General features: G+C 38.9%; 1 protein-coding gene and 1 pseudogene across 1 annotated transcript in view; one reads left to right on the top strand and one right to left on the bottom strand.

Annotated features, from left to right (window-relative positions):
- Positions 1-5,112: 5,112 nt before the first annotated feature.
- On the bottom strand, positions 5,113-11,699 carry LOC118838445 (annotated as a pseudogene).
- A 4,559-nt stretch (positions 11,700-16,258) lies between these two features.
- The window catches only part of CEP72 (centrosomal protein 72), a 67,278-nt gene continuing 59,821 nt past the window's right edge, over positions 16,259-23,715 (top strand). The window contains exon 1 of the mRNA XM_036745734.1: positions 16,259-16,334. Within this exon, the coding sequence (XP_036601629.1) occupies positions 16,259-16,334 (76 nt within the window). The remainder of the gene's footprint in view (positions 16,335-23,715) is intronic.

Here is a 23,715-nt window from a genome sequence, read left to right as displayed (position 1 = left end):
AATCATTGGAGTTTATTAAATAGGGGAGTGGGAGTGAGATAGACAGACTTGCACTCCAGAAAAATTAATTTGATAATTGAGTTGGAAGAAACTTGAGACAGAGAGACCAATCAGCAGGCTATGTCAACAGTCTAGTCTTGAGATGATAAGGACAAGAAAGAGAGGGTGAAGAGTTAAAGATGATACCTAGATAGCAAGCCTGAGTGACTGAGAGGATGATAGTGTCCTTGACAGTAACAGAGAAGCTTGGAAGTGGGGAGTGTTTGGGGAAAAAATAATGAGTTCAGTTTTGGACCTGTTGATTTTAATATATCTATGCGACATTCAGGTTGAGATGTCTAATAAGCAGTTGGATATGGAAGACTGGAGGTCAGGAGAGAGGTAAGGGCTAGATAAGTAGGTCTGAGAATCATCAGACTAGAGATAATAATTGAAACCATGGGAGCTGATGAGGTCACCAAGTGAAATAGTAGAGAGGGAGGAAAACAGGACAGAGCCCTAAGGGGAATTCACCTTTGGAGGGTGTGATCTGGATAAAGATCTCACAAAGGAGACTGAGAAGGAGCAGTCAGAGTGGTAGGAGGAGAGTCTTTATTCCATTCAGACTGTGCAATGGACAATCCTCCATGAAGGTGTCATATACCTTTGCCTCATTGTTGTATGCCTTGCTCGATATTATTGATCAGAGAGCTGTTGAAAAATAAAAATGATTTCTATTTTTACTTCCTTCAAGGAATTCTTATATGATTATGCTATATGAATTGGACATACATTGTTGCAGTAGTGTCTTTAAGAAGATATTCTGCTTTACCTAATGAAATGTTTTTTATTGTTAAACGATAAATACAAAGGAATCTTGTATGCTTTACAGTCAGCCAATTGTATTGCTAAAAAGATGTGATCTACTATCAAAAATCACTTCAGAAAGGTTACTTGTTCCATTCTCATCTTTTTATCAAGTATGCCCTATATGTATGTATACATTATTCTCATAAAATCTTTGTAGGGATGGAAAGTAAATGTATGAAATTTTATTTAGCTATATTCTTAGTCACCTTTTTATTGAATGTAGTAAGATCTGAGTTTTTTTTCCCATAAGCCTTTGGTGTCCTGTCTTCTTTCATATATCTTGACAAAAGATCACTCATAATTTCAAAATTATGTTGCTTTTAGCATGGGACGCTTCTTTGTATATTTGGTCTATTCCAGCAATTTTTCCACTTTTGGGGGGGCTATATTCTGCTATCTCAGGTTGGGCATATCTAGAACTATGAAGTTAGAGACCAAATGTGGTGACTCCACTGTCCTTCATGATACTGAGTTTTTTATAAAAATCTTTCAGTCTTTGTCTGTTGAATTTCAATCACATTTTAAGAAATCTCTTGGGATAAGAATTAGGATCTTTCATCAAACTTTAAGCTTGATTTCCTTCTACTGTTTTCCATTGCTTTATGCAGTTACATTGTTCATAATATTTTACTCTCCTTCTCTGAAAGCTTTTAAAATATGTTTGTATTCTAAAATGGTATTGTCCTCGACAAGGTGATCAAACATTTGCTGACTGAAGTACTTTCCAGGCTATCTTCATGTCTTTAATATGGCAATATATGTGTGAGTATATACGTACACATATATACTTGTGTGTGTTTGTATATGTGTATATTAAATTTCTCTGGAAAATAATTTTAATCACAGTCAATGTTTGTTCCTCCCTCCATTTTTCATTTTTTAGCATCAGCACCTTTAAAAAGAGGTTACATTGGAGTTATTTTAACTGCCTGCCTCATATTTTTCTCATTTTCATTATTCTAGGTCACATAGGTAGTAAGCATCAGAATGAAAAGTCAAAGGTCCCCTGATTCCATGTCCAAAACTTTTCCTACTATAGGACAATGGTTCAACAATATATTATGACTACTAATTCTTTCAGTACCCTAGAATATAGTTCATCTGGTCTTGGTGACTTGAATTCATTTAATTTGTTTTTTTTTGTAATGCTTCATTCTTTCTGATAATTTAGAGTGCCTCAAACACTTAACCGTGACCCTGGGCAAGTCACTTTACCTACATCTGCCTTAGTTTACTCATATTACTATTGGGCCAACAACAGCACCCACTTTCCAGGGTTGCTTATAAGGATCAAGCAAGATAAAACTTGTAAAATGCTTAGCACAGTGCCAGTCACATGCTATAGGTGCTTAATAAATGCTTGTTTCCTCCCTTCCTTTCTCCCAGCTAAACGATACCAAAAAATCTTCTTCCACATGACAGACAATTCTGAGCCTCATTTTCTCCACCTGTAAAATGAAGATAATACTTGAATAATCTATTTCACAGGGCTGTTGTAAGGAATGAATTGGATTACATACATATACATATATATGCACATATAAACCCAGAAAGTGTCATACATAAGTAAGCTACTATTATTCTGGAGTCCCCATATTAAAATGCAAATACTAGTCAATTCAGTCAGATATGTCAATTTCTTCTTTGTAGTGAATTCGCTAATTAGTCAGTGCACCAAAAGGTTAAATGATTTGGACATGTGAAGACTCATTGGGAAATTAATGTAATGTGGAGGGTTATACTTACTAGGGAAAATACTAAGTGAATGAAAATAAGAGTCAAGAAGTCTACTTCCTTGGCAATTTAGCATCAGGAAGTGGTAACATTGTGGGCACATGGTGATATAACATGTGTATATCTTATCTCAGAACCCCCTGATGTCTGGGGAATAGCAGGTAGCCACGTCCATAATCTATCCTCTATCAGTGTCTTCCTCCAAAAAGGAAAAGGAAAGCTGTGCACCTAGCTAAGAAATTCATCAGGGGTTGTAATGAGTTCAACAAGTAGATAAACAAAGAAATATTTATAAAATAGAAAATTACAAGCTTTAGTGAGGGTAAATTGATGGGAATGAGAGATTAAAAGAGGTCTAGGAGAAAGTTACGCAGTCCTCTTAAAGACATTTACAGGTCTGAAGAGTGATCCAATAAGATCTGAGAATTCTATGATCCTGTGCTGCTGATGACGAATTAATTCATTACAAGTGTGACCAGGGACACAGCACTAAGTCAGCTTTAAACACTGTCACAAGAACCTCAAAGGTTACATAAGGAGAAAAAGCTCATGGAATTGCAAATAAATGAGTCAGTCTTATTGTTCACCTATCTAAAAAATAAATTTGATACAAAGTAAAAATATTTTTAGACAAGCATAAATGTATGGCTAATTGGTTTTTCAAGAGCATACTGTTTCCTGTCCTCTGATATGATACTGAAAAAGTATGTTTTTAGAAGGAGGAGGGGACAGATTTACTTTATAGTAGTTACTCCTGAAAATGATTATTAGAAAATGAGAACACATGAAATATTACCTAACACATGAAACCTACTTAATATTTTCTATGGGGCACTGTCCCAACTGGGCACCTCTTAAGGATAATTAAATAACATAATGACCTCTTACTTGTAAAACCTAATAGCCTTTATCAACCATTTTAACCTCTCTGTATCTTGGCATTGTTGATCTATCTCTTCTCTTGTTTATTCTTTTCTTTCTTGGTTTTCATAGCTTTGTTTTCTCTTGGTTCTCTTCCTAGCTGTCTGATTGTTCCTTCTAAGTATCCTTTGAACATCAATCATGTACTTCATTCCCATTAACTGTGGGTATAACTCAATGCTCTGTCCTAAGCCCTCATCTCTTTCTCTCTACAGTCCCTCACTTGGTGATCTCATCAGCTTCTGTTGGTTCAATTATCATCATTATGCAGATGATATTCAGATCTGCATAGCCAACCTTAGTCTCTCTCCTGATCTCCAGTCCTATATCACACACTCCCTCTTAAACATTTTGAACTAGTAGTCCTGTAACTATTTCAAACTTACAATGTTTTTCAAACTCAAATCAGACGTTATTATTGTGCCATACTTTTGCCTAACTTTCCTATTATAAGGCAACCATACGTAGGTTCCCAACCTGGGTGCCATTACTCACTTCACATATCCAGCCAGCTCCCAAATCTTATGATTTCTGCCTCCACGATATCACTTGTCTACTTCTCCTCTTCACAATATACATAGCTACCACCCTAGAGTCACATTTTTACTTCATGAGGACTCAATGTGACATGGTACATATGCACTAATACTTCATCTGTAAAATGGGGATAATAAAAGTTCCTACCTCCCTGGGTTGTTGTGACTGTAATGCATTTTGCAAACTTTACGGTGTTATATGAATTTTAGCTATTATTATTAATACTTCAATAGATCTATGATCTAATCAATTTGGTTGCTCTCTTTAACAATGCAACCCACCCATGCCTTCTTAACCTGTGTCACTCTTCCATGTACTACAATAAATCCTACATAGGGAACTCACTCAATGTGTTAAGGGATTTCCTCTTGATTTCTTGATACTTTATGGGTACCAATGCAATACGAGAACCATCTGTCCATTATCCCTCACTATAGTTACATGGTCCAGAGGATGAAAGGTAAAGTGAAACAATTCACTTCCTTTTCTGGTTACATATATTTTTGATGATATCTTTTGCACAGCTTTGTGTCTGTAATTTATAATTTGTAATATACTACATTCCACTGATGTCTACAAGTCTCTCCATTGTCCTTTGTATGATTCTCAATTTTGATTCCTCAGAAATTATAGTATTTCATGATTTGCAGGCATATAGCATCATCAAAAGAATGCTCAGATGCTCAAATGGAGCTGTGATCTTACTGATGGGGATGTTTCCTTCAATGAAAACTTCCTTTTCCTCCACCCGATATAGCCCAGATCCTACCCTCCGACCTTCTTGCCAGTGACCCCTTCCTTCATTTCCTTCCTGACTGGACACTGATTTCTCTACTCCTACTGCTGTTGGAAAGAACATGGAATATTGCTTCACTCTGATCCCATAAGCCCATTCCCCCTCTCCCCAATGATGGTGGCCTAGTCGGTTCCCATCCTGCAGGGCAGACACCCCAGTGTAACCTAAGTCATGTCAAATCAGCGAATATTGTTTACTATGTGCCAAATTCTGTACTAAGCTCTGCTGATACAAATACAAGTCAAAAGAAAAGACAGTCTCTGCCCTTGAGGAGCTTACATTCTAAAGGAAAAAGACAATACAAACATGAAAAAGGGAGTTGCAAAGGGTGGCGGATGTTCCCTGCATGAGTGCGTAGTTGTTAAGTTTAGAAAATGAAGGATGTCTGGGTTCTTCCTCCAAATGGATGTTCCAGGAGGAATTCATTAACAGGAGAAGGAGGTCACAGAGGTAGAAGGAGAAGGCATTGGAAACAAGGTGGCAAAGTTTGGAAAATAAGGAACGGCTGGTCTGGGCCCTCCTGCAAAATGGAGGACTTTTGGACCTTGTCATTCACCTTGTTACAGAACCCTTAGAGCCCCCAGGCCTTTCCAAACTCCCTAAAGCTGACCACCCCCCCACGTATATTGCCAATTAGAGTATGAACTCTTTGAGAGCACAGACTGTCTTCTTTTGTTATGTGGATCCACACCACTTACCACAGTGCTTGGGACATTATAAAGCATTTAATAAATGATCATTCATTCATAATACCTCCATGCCTATTTTCTGTGTCTTCTCTGTGTCCTTCCTTTATCAGAAGGAGGACTGACCCATTTTCTCTTGACATCACTAAGATGCCAGAAAAACACCCTGGCTGTTCTTGCTATATGACTTGCTCATCATATCTTTCTGTATAATTTTGTCAATGGTTTCCTTTACTCTAATTCTTCTTCACAATTCCTCATTTATTACATCTTGAAATGAATGGCTTATATTCATCACTGGCCTTTCCAGCCAAAAAAACAGTGATGTTAGAGAGGATTTTGAAGAAAAACCAAATCAAAGAGAAGCTCAGGGTCACTTAAAAAACACATCTGCTCAGTTAGACAAAGATGCAACTGTTCAGACCTTTAGACTTTTCAAGCTAACTAGCTACTTGCTCAAAGGAAGGAAACACAAAAGAGGGAAGCTGTCTAGAGTCCTTGGGTCTTGGCTAGCCTTGTTAAGGCCCAGGCCCTAACAGCTATTAGGGTATAATCACCATGATACCAGAGTAGAGAGAGGGCTTTGTCCTTTCCTTACCCAGCAATTGCACCACATCCTACTGCCTGGAGAGCCATGTTGTTGTTGTTGTTCAGTTGTTTCAGTCATGTCTGACTCTTCATGATACTGAAGTGGTTTGCCATTTCCTTCTCCTGCTCATTTTATAGAAGAGGAAACTGAGGCAAACAGGCTTAGGTGACTTACCTAGGGTCACACAGCTAGTAAGTGTCTGAGGCCAGATTTGAGCTCAGGAAGATGAGTCTTCCTAACTCCAGGCCAATCAGAAGAGTCTCAGTGAGAGAACAGCCAACCTCCAAAGTTTCTATGTTGTCTCCCAAGAGCAGACAGAGAATATTTGTCCATCCTCAAATGAATGGTGACTGAGCATGCAATGGAAAAGGGCTCCTTATACAAGGATCTATGTAAAGAAATAATAGTTGATGTTTAGAGATAGTCTAAAACCTTCATGATTCTTAGCATCCTCTTCCCTTTTGTCCACCACTCTGTCACCATCACTGTAGGGTCAGAAGAGGGAAGAACAAGACCAAAGGGCATTTTATATTTTTCTCTTGTTCATAGCCAGTGGCCTAATGGCCAGCCTACAGGTAATGATATTCTCCATACTTAAGTTGGTCTGTCACTGGGATAGCAACTGGAGCCTTTCCAGCACAGTATGATCTGCCACAGTAGATGTTTTGCTGTCAGAGCTGTCAAGCTCTACACCAGGAGTCATCAGAGTATGAGTTTTGTAGAAGTATTATATTAAGTAATTGCAAATGTAGATTATTCTAAGCAAGCAGTATCATTTGTCTTTACAGAAATTGCCTTCTAAAGTGGATACAAAGAAATAGACATACACAACTATACTGTGACCTTAGAATAATAAAACCACTGAATTTTGAATTTGGAAGAATTTGGAGTTAGATCATCAGGTTCAGTTTCTTATTCAGCAAATAATCCCTTCTGGCTTCCTGTAAAATGGTCTTCTGGCCTGTCTAAATACCACTAGTGAGGGAAGGGAAAGACTAACTTACAAGGCAGGCTATTCCATTGTTGAACTATTCTCTTTGTTAGAGTGGTATTCCATATGATAAACCAAAACCTGCTCTCTTATTATTTCTATTCATTAGTCTGTCTTCTGAAGTAACATAAAGTATCTGTTCTGTCTTCTACAAGAGAACTCTTCAAATACTGGAAGTCATGAATCATGCCTTCCATTATTTTTCTCGTGAGCTAAGATCCATAGCTTATTGTTTTCCAGAGGCAATTGAGGTTAAGTGACTTGCCCAGGGTCACACAGCTAGTAAGTGTCTGAGATCAGATTTTAATTCAGGTCCTCCTGACTCCAGGGCTGGTGCTCTATCCACTGTGCCACCTAGTTCCCTCTACCCTTAGGTCTTTCAAAATTCTACACATTATATAGTTTCTAGGCCCATTACCTTCCTTGCTATCCCCCTCTGGACAAATAAAATTAATCAATGTCCTTTAAAAATTTGGTTTACTTGAGAACTGAACACAATATTCCAAGTGTAGGCTGGAGAGCACAAAGTACAAATGAGATTTTGAATTTTCATGACTTGAACAGATTATCAGGGTGTTAATGATATGACACAACCTAGAAAACAGTTATTTTAGGGGATGACTACAGCATGAGAATAGTTTTCTCTGTGTCTAGGCAGATATGTAGCTTGTGTAATATTTTCCTCTTGAAGAACAGGAATCAGATAGTGGGATGTGGAGAAAATAATTGATGGATTCATTGGGCCTTTTGTCTCCCTTTTGTGCCCAGGTGTGTGTATAGTGAGCTCTTCATTAAGTCTAAAGCACATGAGTCTAACTCTTTCTGACTGTACAGTGTATTGTCTCACTAAAAGAAATACTGCATATATTACTATGTGTAAAAATAGAAAGACAGAAAATAAATGAGGGGACAGCTATTTGAATTACAGATATACTTTAAGTATTGTAAATGCCCTCAAAATATTATCTAACATAAATTTTCAAGATTATATTCTTACCTAATATAGGGTTCATTCAGCATCGTATGGTAGAAAACTGAGAGGCAGGAGCCCTGGGTTCTAGTCTTGGTTCTGCGGACAAAATTTGAGAGACCCTGGAAAAGTCACTTAACTCCTCTGAGTGTCACTTTTCTCACATAAAAGATGACGAGTTTGGAATTGGTCTCTAGGGTTCCCTACTGCATAGACACTTAGTGAATTCAGAATTTATATACTATTTACTCTTCCTTATTATTTGGTAAATCCTTTTAAAGATTTGACCTTAAGATCAAGGTACTAAATTGTAAGGGAACTTAGATCATTTAGTCCAACCCCCTTATTTTATAGGTGGAGAAATAGAGGTCAAGAGAGGTGATGTGACTTTGCCCAGGGTCACACAGGTTGTAGCAGAGCTGAGAGTTGAACCCCATCACAGAATCATAGGTTTGAAGTTGGAAGGAACCTTACAGGTAGGTCCTCTAGTCCAGCATCTTCATCTTACAAGACAAGGAAACTAAGACAATGAAATTGAGTGACTTGCCCAAGGCAGCATCATAGGTGAGATTTCTAGCTGGTCTCAAGAGGTGAGGAAACTACTTAAGTTTAAATGACTATAAGGCTATCTATATTTGTTATGAGTTTTGATTTTTCTTTTTCAGTGAGAAGATGTGGGAGGGAGAGAAAATAGGTTTCTGAAAATAAAAAAAAAAACATAAAAATTATTTTAAGAAACTGGGAGGTGTCCGTGATCATGTGTTTCTCTTCATCACCCATTTCTCTGAAAGATTAGCTGGTAAAATGATGTGTTGGCAGCTCATCAATGTTTATTCAGATAAAGAACAGGTGTTGATTTTTAATTTAAGAAATATTGAAAGAGGGGGAGAAAGGGCTCTTTGTTTAAAGTTTAGGCCCAAATTAGTACAAATCAAATAAAAAAGTGTAGACCTTTCAAGCCTGACTAAGGATTTTGTATTTTATCCCAAAAGCAAACTGGAACCACTGAGGATTTTTTAGCATGCTAAAAGACATGGATTTCAAGAATGAAGATGAAGAGTAATGTTTAAAGACTTAGAATGATAAAACCATAGGAATAAAGGCCTGAATTAATCTATTAAAAGTGACAACCGTAGGATCAGTCAGTCAATAAAAATTTGTTGAATGTCTACTCTATGCCAGATACTGTACTAAGCACTAGGGATAAAAAGAAAGGAAAAGATAGTCCCTGTTCTTAAGGAGCTTATAATCTAACGGGGGGAAGACAAGATACAGAAGGAAGAAGAAAAGCAAGGATGAAGTGGTAAAGGTCCCCAGTGCAGTGAGAAGGAAGCTCATTATCCAATGATAATAGAAAACAAAACTTTTATGCAGTGTTGGCCATGTATAATGTGGTATGGCCATAGCCATGTAGTATACCACAAATTCGTACTATTTGTGCAAAAATCTTGAGCCGAGGGTTATTTCTTTAGAACCTCTCTTTTCAATTTCTTAATCGCTGAGTCCCAGCTACTATTGACACCATCTGAACTGTCCTGAGTTTGTATTGAGGGGATCCTTACCCCTCAAAATTCCATATTCAAAATTTTTTAAGGCAAATGGATTTAGGGGTGGGGAACCTGCGGCCTCGAGGACACATGTGGCCTTCTAGGTCCTTGGGCTCGGTCTTTTGAAGAGTCCAAGTTTTACAGAACAAATCCTTTTATTAAGGGGATTTGTTCTGTAAAGTTTGGATTTAGTCAAAGGGCTGCACTTGAGGACCTTGAGGGCCACATGTGGCAGGAGGTCCCCCACCCCTGGATAGGTTCTTTCCTATCAGTCTGCAAACATTACAGTCTTTTTATGCCTGGGGCAATGCTGGCTTGTCCAACTAGTCTTCTCTCAATTTACAATCCCTTGGCTAAGACGCTTCAACAACTTCCTTGCTCTTCTAACCCTCCCCCACCAAAAAAAAAAATAAGCTGAAAAGTAGCTGAAAGTTATTGCGGAGCAGAGGACTAAAGAAATTAAGTTTACACAGTTACTTCCCAGAATGTGTGGGGACTTCTGACACAAAAATTTTCTAGTCTGCAAAATGAAGACCCTTTGTCTGTGGTTAAATGTAAATTTATTGCAATAGTCTGCTTTGTACCTTCTATTGGCTGGGCATTCCAAAGTACCACTACTGAAGTCATCAATGACATCATGAGGGAGGTCTGCCATCAATGTTGTAGCCCACAGACTGGGCTGTTCCAACTATCTCTTTAATGGTTCCAGAGAGGTCTCTTGCTAGATATCAGTGCCTCATCTGTCCAGCAATGTTGATGATGACATTGAGACTGCTCTTTTCCTTGTGTTTAATATTTTTCTGCTTCTTTCTATCCCAAGGAAGTTCCTTTAGGGCTTTGATGATCAAGGCTGGGGCAGAAGGCACAACCTCAACCAGGGCCTGTCCGTTTTGAATGGTAAGTGTTACTGTGATCCTTAGCCTTTTCCAGTCACCAGTTGTCCTAGCAATGTCATCACCAACTTTTTTGGGAGACAAACTCGAGACCAATTTTGGAGGCCAGAGCAGATGTGGCACTAATATTCGCCACCAGTGCACCTTAAAAACAAGATCTTAATTTCATTACAGTCAAACTTGGGTGGCACGGTGGCGATGAAGGTGGAAGCTCAGCCTGGATGCTGTAGGGTGGCTGACTGTGTCAGATGAACCCAGATTCAGGACAACTGAAAGAAACTGCATTTTCTCCCCCCAGGATCTGGGAGCCAGCCAAAAGCAAGGCGAAATATTTCAATGTGAAGAGATCCTATATGGATTCAGATAACAAAAGAATTAAATTCCATCTGATATTCAATCTAGTCATCATACAGGTCTGTCAAGAAGAGTTTTTGAAGGCTTTCTCCTTTTTTCTGGTTTCAGAAGAATAAGCATCCCTCCCTACTTCTTCTGAGTCTCCTTTTCTGGCTTATAACATACTCCAAAGGTAGATGCTCCCCAAGGCTCTGTCCTTGGCCATCTCTTTTCTCTCTCTGTCATCTCCCTTTACAGACTAATTTGTTCCCTAAATGTCAACTGCTACCTCTTGGTATATGATTACAAAATTTATATTTCTACTGCTGACCTCTTTCTTGAGCTGTGGACCCACATCTGGTTGTGCAATCTTGGGTAAATCATTTAACCTCTTAAAGGATGAGTTTTCTCATGTGTAGAATGAGAAACAACTTATATGATCTCTAAGTTTTCTTTTAGCTATAAATTTCACCATTTCCCATTGTCTGATAGACATTTGCTATTAATTAGCTTCTGCCACCTCAGATTTAACATGTCCAAAGCCAAGTTTATTATCTTTTCCCCAAACATGTTCTTCCTACTGACTTCATTATTTTTATCTGTGACCACACCATTTACCTAGTCTCCCAAGTTTGAAAAAGTGGTAGGATTTCTGGCTTTTCCCTCTTCCTCTTTTTATTTCCAATCAGTTACTCAGTTGATTCTACTTCTTAATATTACTTAAATCTATCCCCTCTTATCAATTTCTACCATTTATGGACATCTAATATTCATTTAGTAAGCCAAACAGAACCTTTCTGGGATAATTGAACTGGAGATAAGAAGATCAGTTACCTGAGCTCCTGAAGTCCATGTTAGTCCTTAAATTCTCTGATTAATTAAATGGAGGTAGCTTCCATAGCTTCTAGGGCCTGGCACTGTGCCTCGAACTACTGGGGCTTAATACACATCAGTTAAGTTTTTGTTGCATAACATCACCACTAGAAAGGATAAGGCAGGCAGTTGATCTTAGTATAGTCTGATTGAAGGGGGAAGTGAAAGAACTTAGTTGATGATACAGATGGAATCTCTGCAGTGATCTCCTCTGTCTAGCTCGCTCTTCCCTCCACACACTTTCCACTGCCTGGAAAATAAACATCAATTGGTGATGTCATTATGATATCCATGAGTATCGGTTGGCAGCTCTCCCAGATGCGGAATGGATGTGGTATCCATGGCAGCAGAAATACAGGATTTAGACTACAGCTCCATTTGGTTTCTACAGATAATGGAGTTGGCTTGCGCTGTGTTCGCCTTTGCAAGACTCGTGGCTTGGCTGAACTGTGCAGGAGGAAGGAACTTTGAAGTTCTTTGGGATAGGACTGAGCGGAGACAAGTAGCTTTGAAACTTTGAGTTTGGATGGCAGCCATGGAAAGCCTTTGACCTTCCTTTGTTAGGCTCTGAAAAGGGTAGGGCATTAATTAATTGTTTTTAAGTTTATGAAACCACACTAAGGTATTGTCTGTAGCCAATTCAGACAAACTTGCGCCTGATGTCTGATTAGATACCACACAGATTATCCTGACAGTGGTGTTAGCAATGGGAAGTTAATGATTCTCACGAGATTGAGCTCTCCTAATAATACAGAGTGAAAGAGAAACAGGCCACACAATATGAGTTTAGAATTTTTGAAGCAATCAGTCACACAGCATAAAAGACAATTATTGCCTCAATATTGCTGAAATCTGTTAAAAATGAGTTTAACTAGTATGGATAGCAAGTCATCAGGTTATAACAGCTTACATGTTCCCAGGACTGTCCTCACAACCAAGCTGTAAGGTAGGTAGTACAAGTATTATTATCTCCACTTTATGAGTAAGGAAACTGAGACTTCCAGAGGTTCAGTAACTCGCTGAAGGCCACTGGATTAAGTGTATGAGTAAAGACTCCAGCCAAGTTCTCCTGACTCCAGGTCTCTACCACAGGTCACTGTCTTCTTCCTTCTCTTCTTCATCTTTGGTGAAAAACTTGGTCATAACAATTATACATCATGAAATTTCATTTTTAAAATTTACATATTGTTGTAGTTATTGTCCATATTATTTTCTTGGTTCTGCTCACTTCACTGTGTATCATATCATATGCATGTTCCCATGTTTCTCTGAATCCTTCATATTCATTCTTCCCTATGACACCATATGATACATGTACAATTAATTTGGCTTCCTCTAATTGTTGGACATCTACTTTAATTCCAGTTCTTTGCTACTATAAAAATTGTTTTTCTTAGTGTGCTATCTAAATTGCTTTGTTTGAACTAATAGTTTCATTTCACTAACTAATAAATGTAATCACATTGGAGGAGGCTTTATGAGTTTGAGTGGACTGGGACCTACAGATTACTCTGAGTCTGGGGTGGACTTTTCTGAGGGATCCACATGCTGAGTTGAAGGAGATGATGCCCTTCCAGGTGATACAATGGCATGAGTTATCTGACAAGTATAAAAGAGTCTGGCTTTTTTCTTCTAAATCCTGTATTATATTTTTCAAATTTTTAAAAAGTCTTTATCACTTATCTCCATCTTATATTGAAGTCAATTAATGTTGAGGTAAATACTGACTTTGTTTAATGTGGAAACTTCCTCCTCTAACAGCTATCAGCAACTCACCTATAACTTAAGAGTTTTAGAGAAATGGTTGAGGCACTTTGAGGCTGAGTGACTTGTTCATGGTCACACAGCTAGAACATACCAGAAACAAGACTTGATTGAATCCAGGTGTTGTTGACTTGAAGGTGAGCTTTCTACCTAGCTGTAAAGTTACAGCTGTTATCATTTTTATAAATTAAGAAAGTGAGGTTAGGAGTGATTAAGCATCTGGCCTAGGGTCACATGAGCAACAAGTAAAGAATGCTTAATTTAACAATTCAAGAAACATTTAGGTAACTCTTTAATTACCTTTTATACAAGGAGGACTGTGTTAGCTCCTTGGAGAAATATGAAGTTTAAATAAATGGGAGCCCTGTTCTGAGAGGAATTTATAGTACAGAGTTGGAGATAAGATACACAAATAACTGTCATATAAAATAAAGCATAAGTACAAGAAGGGAGATAAAGAAACTACTAGTCTAGTAGAGGAATTTCAAATATGCAAGTAAGCAACATATAAAATAACATATGAAAGTGATGACATGTGCTAAACTCTGAATATGAAAAGGTGGGAGAAGATATTTCGGGATGTCATCGTTAAAGGATGGCAAGGAATTAACATGTTGGTGGGGGGAAGGGGAGAGGAGAACAGATTAGGTATAAGAAAGTGTGCGCAAAGGCACAGTCAGGAAGAGTGCCATGTGTCACTAGGGCAACGACCAGAGCAGTTGGGTTGGGAAATGCAATACTTGGGGGTAAATAGCTGATAGGAACCGGTAGAGGCCACGTAGTCTACAATCTCTTCATTGTGAAGAGAAGGAAACTAAGACCTAGAGAGGTCACAGTATTTAATAATAGGGCTTTGCTTGTAACCCAGGGATTCTGATTCCATATCTAGTCTCTTCCACTATATTATGTTGACTCAGGTTGCGGAAGCTCTTGAATGCTCTATGTGTAGGCAATAGGGAGCCACAGGTACCTAATAGGCAGCTAAATGGTGCAGCGGATAGAGCCCTAGGCCTGGAATCTGGAAGACCTCAGCTCAAATCCAGCCTCAGACACTTACTAGTTATGTGACCCCAGGCAAGTCACTGCTTGCCTCAGTTTCCTCGCCTGTAAAATGAATTGGAAAAGGAAATGGCAAAACCACCGCAATATCTTTGCCAAGAAAATCTCAAATGGTGTTATGAAGAGTCAGACAAGACTGAATCCACAACAACAGGAATCCACAAAGGAGAGCTATGGCCAGATCTTTGCACAACCATTATGCATTCATTCAAGCACTTCACTGTGGTACTGGAAAAATAAGTTATTGCTAAGGAGACCCCTGAGAAACCCCAGTTTGCATAATTAAGAATGGACTCAGACCTTCTGGCATTTAGCAAATGTCCCTGGGGCTCCGTGACTCCACCAAGGAACGCCAATAAGATTATCCCACATAATGATAACCTGTCAGAATCTTTTGATCTGTCAGGACCTTTGTTCCTGTTCCCTCCCACCCTGTGACCTGGCCTGTAAATTTCAAGAGATAATTAACCACTGTACCCTGTATTTTCTATATAAACTACTTCTTCACCCCAACTCAGGGCCATTCTGATTTGGGTTGATCCCCGAATGGACGCGGGCTAATAAATTCTCCATTTAAAACTTATACTCTGTGGCATGTCTCACTCGCTCTAGGTATAACATTACCTCATAAAAATAAAGCATCTAGAGACAGAAGAAAACCTTAGAAGCTATGAAGGGCCCTTCACAGCCTGGCTCCAAACAACCTTTCCAGTAGTAGTAGTGACTCCCTTGTATGGCTCTTATGGTACAGCCATAATGTAAAAGCATAGTTCTTTCCACCCAGTGCCTTGGCACTGGCTATGCCCCCTGCTCCCCTTCCCCCTCCTTTGCCCCCTCCTCCTCTTACCCCTCCTCTCCTCTCCCCTTCCCCCTCCTTTGCCCCCTCCTCCCCTCACCCGTCCTCTCCTCTTTTTCTTCCCTTCCCCCTCCTTTGCCCCCTCCTCCTCTTACCCCTCCTCTCCTCTTTTTCTTCCCTTCCCCCTCCTTTGCACCTTCCTCCCCTTCCCCTCCTCTCCCTCCTCTTTCCTCTCTTCCTCCTCTCCCTTGTCCCCCCTCCTCTCTCTCCTTCCCCTTTCCCCTTTCTTCTCCTCTCTCTCTCCCTCCCCCTTGTCTCCTCTCTTCTTTCCTCTCCCTTCTCTCCCTCCTCATCATTTTCCTCCTCCTCCTCCCCCAGAATCCCCTGTTTCCTTCAGTGAAGAGGCTTTCTCATTCCTGCCTCACCCAAACTCCAAGCTGCCAGTTCCTGACCCCCACCCCCATACCCTCTCTCATCCCACCACAGCTCACCCCGGGAGAAAACAAAGGCACTGTTATTTTGCATATCCTTGTGTGTGCTCAAATTAGCTCACCTGATAAAACTTAATCACCTGGAGGGAAGGGGCTGTTTCATTTTTGCCAGGTGATTCGCAGGGCTTGCTGATCTGGTCCAGTTGGGCCTCATTTTACAGGTGAGGGCAATGCATCCCAGAAAGTTTAAGGGATTGTTTAAGGGGAGAAAGGTAGAAATTAACAGTGGGGAGTCGAACCCAGGGCCCTGGGGGCTATTCACCCCCCCCCCCAGCCCCCTGCGAAGCTCCTGGTCCAGTCTCTCCCAGGAGCCCCAGCGCGTCGCTTCGCCCACCGCGACGCCTCTTCCCAGGTGCCAGGCGGGACCTCACTGCGCAGGCGTAAGCGCAGGTGCGCTCGGTTAAAAAAAAAAAAAAAAAAAAAAAAAAGATGGCGGCGGCGCCCAAGTTGGTACTGTCTGAGGAGAAGATCTGGGAGAAGAGCGGCTTCGGCCATCGCGATATGGGTAACCTGGGTAACGACCGACTCCAAACGGTCTCGGGGACCGGGAAACCTTCTTCCCGTTTTCATCCAGTCTAGCAGCTCCGGAGACTGGGAGTTCTTGCCCGGTCAGCTCCGGGTGGGCTTGAGCCCCTCGGGTTAAAACGGCCCCAGACGTGGAAAGAGACCACATACACAAACAAACGCTCGCGGGCGCTCTCTCTCTCCCCTCTCTCCCCTCTCTCCCTCCCTCTCCCCCTCTCTCCCCCTCTCTCCCCCTCTCTCCCCATCTCTCCCCCTCTCTCTCCCCCTCTCTCTCCCTCTCTCTCCCTCTCTCTCCCTCTCTCTCCCTCTCTCTCCCTCTCCCTCCCACTCTCCCTCTCTCTCTGTCTCTCACGCTGTCTTTCTCTCTCTCTCTCTCCCCTACCCCACGCAGCCTGATGTTTAGATAAACTTATACACTCAGCAACCCTTTGTTTGCCCCAGCAATGCAACCCAGACGGTTGTAACTGAGTCTGCTTGTAGCCAGCTGTGGCTGAATTGAGACTAGTTGTGATCTTTTTTATCACAGGGGTGGTAAGTACGTTTGCATCAATTGTAGTTCCTCTCAGCTTCTTCTTAAGCCTAAACATAGACCTGAGTCAGTAAGGTTAGACTAAGGACTGGTTAAAAAAAAAAAGTACCACCTACAGTTATAAGTACTTTGTAAGTCACTTTGAATATAGAAAAAGGCATTGATTTTATATGAAATAATTTTCTAAAAGGTCTTAATCCAATTTGGATTTTTAAAGGTAAAATTTTAATTTTTCTTCTGGGCGAAATGCTTTTTGATAAAGGAAATGAGCCATAAATACCCACTCAGAAATACATGCTGTAGCAGAGCTCTGCTATGAAAGCCAACCCTTTATAACTGACAGTAGAAGTAGAAGTAAGAGATGATTCAGCCTTCTTTCTAGAAGTGTAGCTCATTTAAAAATTAAAACTGGTCATCCCTTTAATGCTCACTAGAACCTTCTTGACTAGCAAAGCTCTCATACCCATTTAGTGGAGTGATTTTCATTAATCTAGAATCATAAGAGGATAGATTTAGAGCTGGAAGAGATCTTAGAATTCATTATATGGCCATTGGTTTCTCCATAATGAATTACCCTTACTAGAAGGAAAAAAAAAATCCTATGGAGATTTATAATGGCCACCGAGTCAAGCACCCTCATTTTATTTTTTTCATTAATTAGTGACATTTTCTTTTTTTTTCCTTTTTTAAAAAAAATTTTTTTCTTAGTTTACAACACTCAGTTGTACATAATTTTGAGTTCCAGATTTTCTTTCCTCCCCCCCAAGACTGCATGGAATCTGATAGATCATCTACATATAACTTCACATTGAATTTATTTTCACACTAGTCAAGTTGTGAAGAAGAATTATGACCAATGGAATGAATCATGAGGAAGAAGAAACAGAACCAAAAAAAAAAAAAACCCAAAACAAAAGACAGGAAAAAAAGGGGAAAAAGAAAGGCGAGCATAAAGCGTGCCTCAATCTGCATTTATACTTCATAGTTCTTTTTCTGGATGTAGATAGCCTTCTCCATCATGAGTCCTTTGGAGCTGTCTTTGCACCTTGTGTTGCTGAGAAGAGCGAAGTCTATCAGGGTTAGTCCTCATAGAATCCATCTATCTGTGGTTGTATATAATGTTCTCCTGGTTCTGCTCAGCTCACTCAGCATTATATCACGTAGGTTTTTCCAGGTTGTTATGAAGTCTGTATCATCCCCATTTCTTACAGCACAGTATTGTTCCATTACATTCATATACCACAACTTGTTCAGCCATTCCCCAATTGATGGGCATCCCCTTGATTTCCCATTCTTAGCTACTACAAAAAGAGCTGCTATAAATATTTTTGTAAATATGGGTGCTTTTCCCACTTGTGTGATCTCTTTGGGATACAATCCTAGAAGTGGTATTGCTGGGTCAAAGGGTATGAATATTTTTATAGCCCTTTGGGCATAGTTCCAAATTGCTCTCCAGAATGGCTGGATCAGTTCACAACTCCACCAGCAATGTAACAATGTTCCAATCTTCCCACATCCTCTCCAGTATTTATCATTTTCCTGTTTTGTCATTTTAGCCAATCTGACAGGAGAGATGTGGTACCTAAGAGTTGTTTTGATTTGCATTTCTCCAGTCAGTAGTGATTTCCAGCATTTTTTTCATATGCCTATAGATATTTTTAATTTCTTCCTCTGAAAACTGCCTGTTCATATCCTTTGACCATTTCTCAATTGGGGAATGGCTTGTGTTCCTATATATTTGGCTCAGTTCCCTGTATATTTTAGAAATGAGGCCTTTATCAGAGACACAGGTTGTAAAGATTTTCTCCCAGTTTTCTGCTTCTTCCTGATCTTTGTTGCATTGGCTTTTTTTTTTTTACACAAAACCATTTCAATTTAACATAATCAAAATTATCCATTTTGCATTTTGTAATGCTCTCTATCTCTTGTTGTGTCATGAATTCTTTTCTTTTCCATAGATCTGATAGGTAAACTATTCCTTGCTCTCCCAAATTGCTTATAGTATCAGCCTTTATTCCTAAATCATGAATGCATTTTGACTTTATTTTGGTATATGGTGTAAGATATTTGTCTATGCCCAGTTTCTGCCCTACCCTTTTCCAATTTTCCTAGCACTTCTTGTGAAATAGTGAATTCTTAGCCCAGAAGCTGGATTCTTTGGGTTTATCAAAGAATAGATTGCTATAGTCGTTGACTTCTCCATCTTGTATACCTATCCTATTCCACTGATCCATGGCTCTGTTTCTTGGCCAGTACCAGATAGTTTTGATGACTGATGCTTTATAGTACAGTTTAATATCTGGTATGGCTAGGCCACGTTCCCTAGCATTTCTTTTCGTTAATACCCTACATATTCTAGACCTCTTGTTCTTCCAGATGAATTTTGTTATTATTTTATCCAGCTCTGTAAAATAAGTTTTTGGTAGTTCAATTGGTATGGCACTGAATAGATAGATTAATTTAGCTAAAATTGTCATTTTTATTATATTAGCTTGGCCTAACCATGAGCAACTGATATTTTTCCATTTATTTAGATCTGACTTTATTCGCATGAAAACTGTCTCATAATTATGTGCATATAGTCCCTGGGTTTGTCTTGGCAGATAGACTCCCAAATATTTTATAGTGTCTACAGTAACTTTGAATGGAATTTTTCTATCTCTTGCTGTTGGGCTTTGTTAGTAATGTGTAGGAATGCTCAGGATTTATGTGGGTTTATTTAATATCCTGCAACTTTGCTAAAGTTGTTTATTATTTCAAGTAGTTTTTTACTGGATTCTCTAAGTAATCATCGTATCATATGCAAAAAGTGATAATTTAGTTTCTTCTTTGCCTCTTTTAATTCCTTCAATTTCTTTTCCTTCTCTTATTGCCACAGCTAATGTTTCTAGTACCAAATTGAATAGTAGGGGCGATAATGGACATCCTTGTTTCACCCCTGATCTTATTGGGAATGCATCTAGCTTATCCCCAATACAAATAATGCTTGTTGATGGTTTTAAGTAGATGCTATTTATATTTTTAAGGAAGGCTTCATTTATTCCTATGCTTTCTAGTGTTTTTGATAGGAATGGGTGTTGTATTTTGTGAAAGGCTTTTTCTGCATCTATTGAGATGATCACATGCTTTCTGCTAGTTTTGTTGTTGATATGGTCAATTATGCTAATAGTTTTCCTAATATTGAACCAGCCTTGCATTCCTGGAATAAATCCTACCTGGTCATAGTGTATTATTCTTGTGATAAGTTATTTCAATCTTTTTCTAATATTTTATTTAAAATTTTTCATCAATATCCATTAGGGAAATTGGTCTATAATTTTCTTTCTCTGCTTTGACTTTCCTGGTTTGGGTATTAATACCATATTTGTTTCATAAAAAGAATTTGGTAGGACTCCTTCACCTATTTTCCCAAATAGTTTACAAAGTATAGGAATTAATTGTTCTTTAAATGTTTGAAAAAATTCACATGTAAAACCATCTAGCCCTGGAGATTTTTTCCTATGGATTTCATTGATGGCTTGCTCAATTTCTTTTTCTGAGATACAGTTATTTAGAAATTTTGCTTCCTCTTCTGTTAACCTTGGAAATTTATGTTTTTGTAGATATTCATCCTTATCCCCGAGGTTGTCAAATTTATTGGCATACAATTGGGCAAAATAATTCCTAATTATTGTTTTGATTTCCTCTTCATTAGAGGTGAATTCACCCTTTTCATTTTTGATACTGGTAATTTGATTTTCTTCTTTTTTTTAATCAAATTGACCAAAGGTTTATCAATTTTATTGGTTTTTTCATAAAACCAGCTCTTTGTTTTATTTATTCACTAGTTTTCTTGGTTTCAATTTTATTAATCTCTCCTTTGATTTTCAGTATTTCTAATTTGGTATTTAATTGGGGATTTACAGTTTGTTCTTTTTCTAGCTTTTTCAGTTGCATGCCCAATTCGTTGATCTCCTTTTTCTCAATTTTATTCATGTAAGCGTTTAGAGATATAAAACTCCCCCTAAGAACTGCTTTTGCTGCATCCCATAAGTTTTGTTATGTTGTTTCATCATTGTCATTCTCTTGAATGAAGTTATTAATTGTTTCTCTCATTTGTTCTTTGGCCGACCCATTTTTTAGAATTAGTTTCCAATTAATTTTTAGCTTATTTTTCCATGGTTCTTTATTACAAATAATTTTTATTGCATCATGATCTGAAAAGGATGCTTTGATTACTTCTGCCTTTCTGCACTGGATTCTGAGGTTTTTATGCCCCAGTACATGGTGAGTTTTTGAGTATGTGCCATGTACCCCTAAGGAGAAAGTATATTCCTTTTTATCCCCATTCAGTTTTCTCCAGAGGTCTATGATGTCTGCTTTTTCTAAAATTCTATTCACCTCCTTAACTTCTTTCTTATTTATTTTGAGGTTAGATTTATCAAGTTCAGAGAGGGGGAGGTTGAGGACTCCCATCGTTATAGTTTTGCTGTCTGTTTCTTTCCGTAACTCCCTTAACCTTTCTTCTAAGAATTTGCATGCCATATCACTTGGTGCATATATGTTAAACAATTATATTGCTTCATCATTTATGGTGCCTTTTAGCAGGATGTAGTGTCCTTCCTTATCTCTTTTAATTAAATCTATCCTTACTTTTGCTTTGTCTGAGATTAGGATTGCTACACCTGCTTTTTTTACTTTAGCATATGCACAATATATTTTACTCCAGCCTTTTACCTTTACCCTGTGTGTATCCCCCTGTTTCAAATGCGTTTCTTGTAAACAGCATATTGTAGAATTATGGTTTTTAATCCATTCTGCTATCTGCTTCCTTTTTATTGGAGAGTTCGTCCCATTCACATTCACAGTTATAATTTCTATCTGTGTCTTTTTCTCCATCCTGTTTCCCCTCTGTTTATGCTTTTATTTCTCCCTTTCCCCTTCCACTCCTCAACAAAGTTTTGTTTTGACCGCCACCTTCCTCAGTTTACCCTCCCTCTTGCTTCCCCTCCCTTATCTTACTGTTTTCCACTTGCTACTTCTTCCCTCCCTTCTGAGCACCCCCCTCCCTTTTCTTCCCCCTTATCCCTCCTACTGCCTGTAGGACAAGTTAGATTTCTATACTTTTCAGGGTATGTTATTCCCTTCTTGAACCAGATCCAATGACCGTAAAGCTGAAATACTGCTCTTCTCCCTCCCCTCTTTCCCTCTACTATAATATGTTTTTGTGCCTCTTCATTTTATGTAATTTACACTTTTCTACTACCTCCTTACCTCTTCTCCCGTAACCCTCCCTTTACATCTCTTAATTATGTTTTTTATCTTTATGTCAGTTATTTTATACAGACATTCACAGTCTATGTGTATCCCTTTCAGTTGTCAAAATAGCTGTACTATTCCCAAGATCGACATATGTGTGTATGTGTGTATATACATATATTTATCAAACATACATAAGATGGCATAATCCTATATAAAGATGTAAATAATTTGCCCTTGTTGATTAATAAGGTTTGTGGGGTTTTTTCCCCCGTTTACCTTTTTATGTTTCTCTTGAGTTTTGTGTTTGAAGATCAAATTTTCCATTGAGTTCTGGCCTTTTCGTCAGGAAGGTCTGGAATTCCCTTATTTCGTTGAATGTCCATCTCCTTGCCTGAAAAATTATGCTTAATTTTGCTGGGTAGTTGATCCTTGGTTGTAGTCCTAGCTCCTTGGCCCTTTGGAATATCATATTCCAGTTTTTCCTGTCATTTAACATAGAAGCTGAGAGATCCTGCGTGATCCTGACTGTAGTTCCACGATATTTGAATTGTTTCTTTTTGGCTGCTTGCAGTATTTTCTCCTTGATTTTGTAATTCTGAAATTTGGCTATAATATTTCTTGGTGTTTTCAATTTGGGATCTCTTTTAGGGGGTGATCAGTGGATTCTTTCAATATCTATTTTACCCTCTGGTTCTAGGACCCCTGGGCAGTTATCTTTGATAATTTCTTTGAAGATACTGTCAAGGCTCTTTTTTTCATCGTGGATTTCTGTTATACCGACAATTCTTAAATTGTCTCTCCCCGATCTATTTTCCGGGTCATTTGTTTTTCCAATCAGATATTTCACATTTTCTTCTATTTTTTCATTTTTTACATTTTGTTTGACTACTTCTTGGTGCCTCATAGTCATTAGCTTACACTTGCTCAATTCTAATTTTTAATGAGTTGCTGTCTTCATTTTGCTTTTGAGTCTCCTTTTCCAATTGGTTGATTTTACCTCTCAACATGTCATTTTCTCTATTTAGATTCTGAATCTCTGTAGCCATTTTGCCGATCTCATTTTTTAAGGACTTGATTTTGTCAGTGTTTTTTTTTTCCATTTTTTCTTTTACTTCCCTAATTTGGTTTTTAAAATCCACCTTTAGCTCTTCCAGTAATGTTTTTTGGGCTTGAGACCAGTTCACATTCCCTTTTGAGGTACCAGATATGGGTATAGTGTCAATGCTACTCTCTTCCAAATTAGCATTTTGATCATGCCTGTCTCCATAAAAAGAATCAGTGGTCCTTGGTTTTTTTGTGTTCTTCTCCATGTTGGTTAGCCTCTTCCTGGCTTTACAATGAATTTCTGCTTTCGGGGCTCAGGGTTCTTTGTCCCAGGTTTCTTATTCTGGGGTTTGTGAGTCTATTTACTGGCTTTGTGTATAAAAGCCTTCAGTTTCCTGAGGTGTGGGGGAGGGTTCTGGCTACCAGAGGTCTCCTCTTCCCCTGGGGCTGCTCTCCAGCACTGTTGCTCTTCAGCAGTGGTCTCAGCTGTTTGTTGTTTGTGCTGGTGTCTGCCTTTTCCCCTGGGGGTGCAAGGGTAGGTCTGCGC

This window comes from Trichosurus vulpecula, chromosome 1, assembly GCF_011100635.1.
Source record: "Trichosurus vulpecula isolate mTriVul1 chromosome 1, mTriVul1.pri, whole genome shotgun sequence".
NCBI classification, from domain to species: Eukaryota; Metazoa; Chordata; class Mammalia; order Diprotodontia; family Phalangeridae; genus Trichosurus; species Trichosurus vulpecula.
This window is presented reverse-complemented; position numbering and strand designations above follow the sequence as displayed.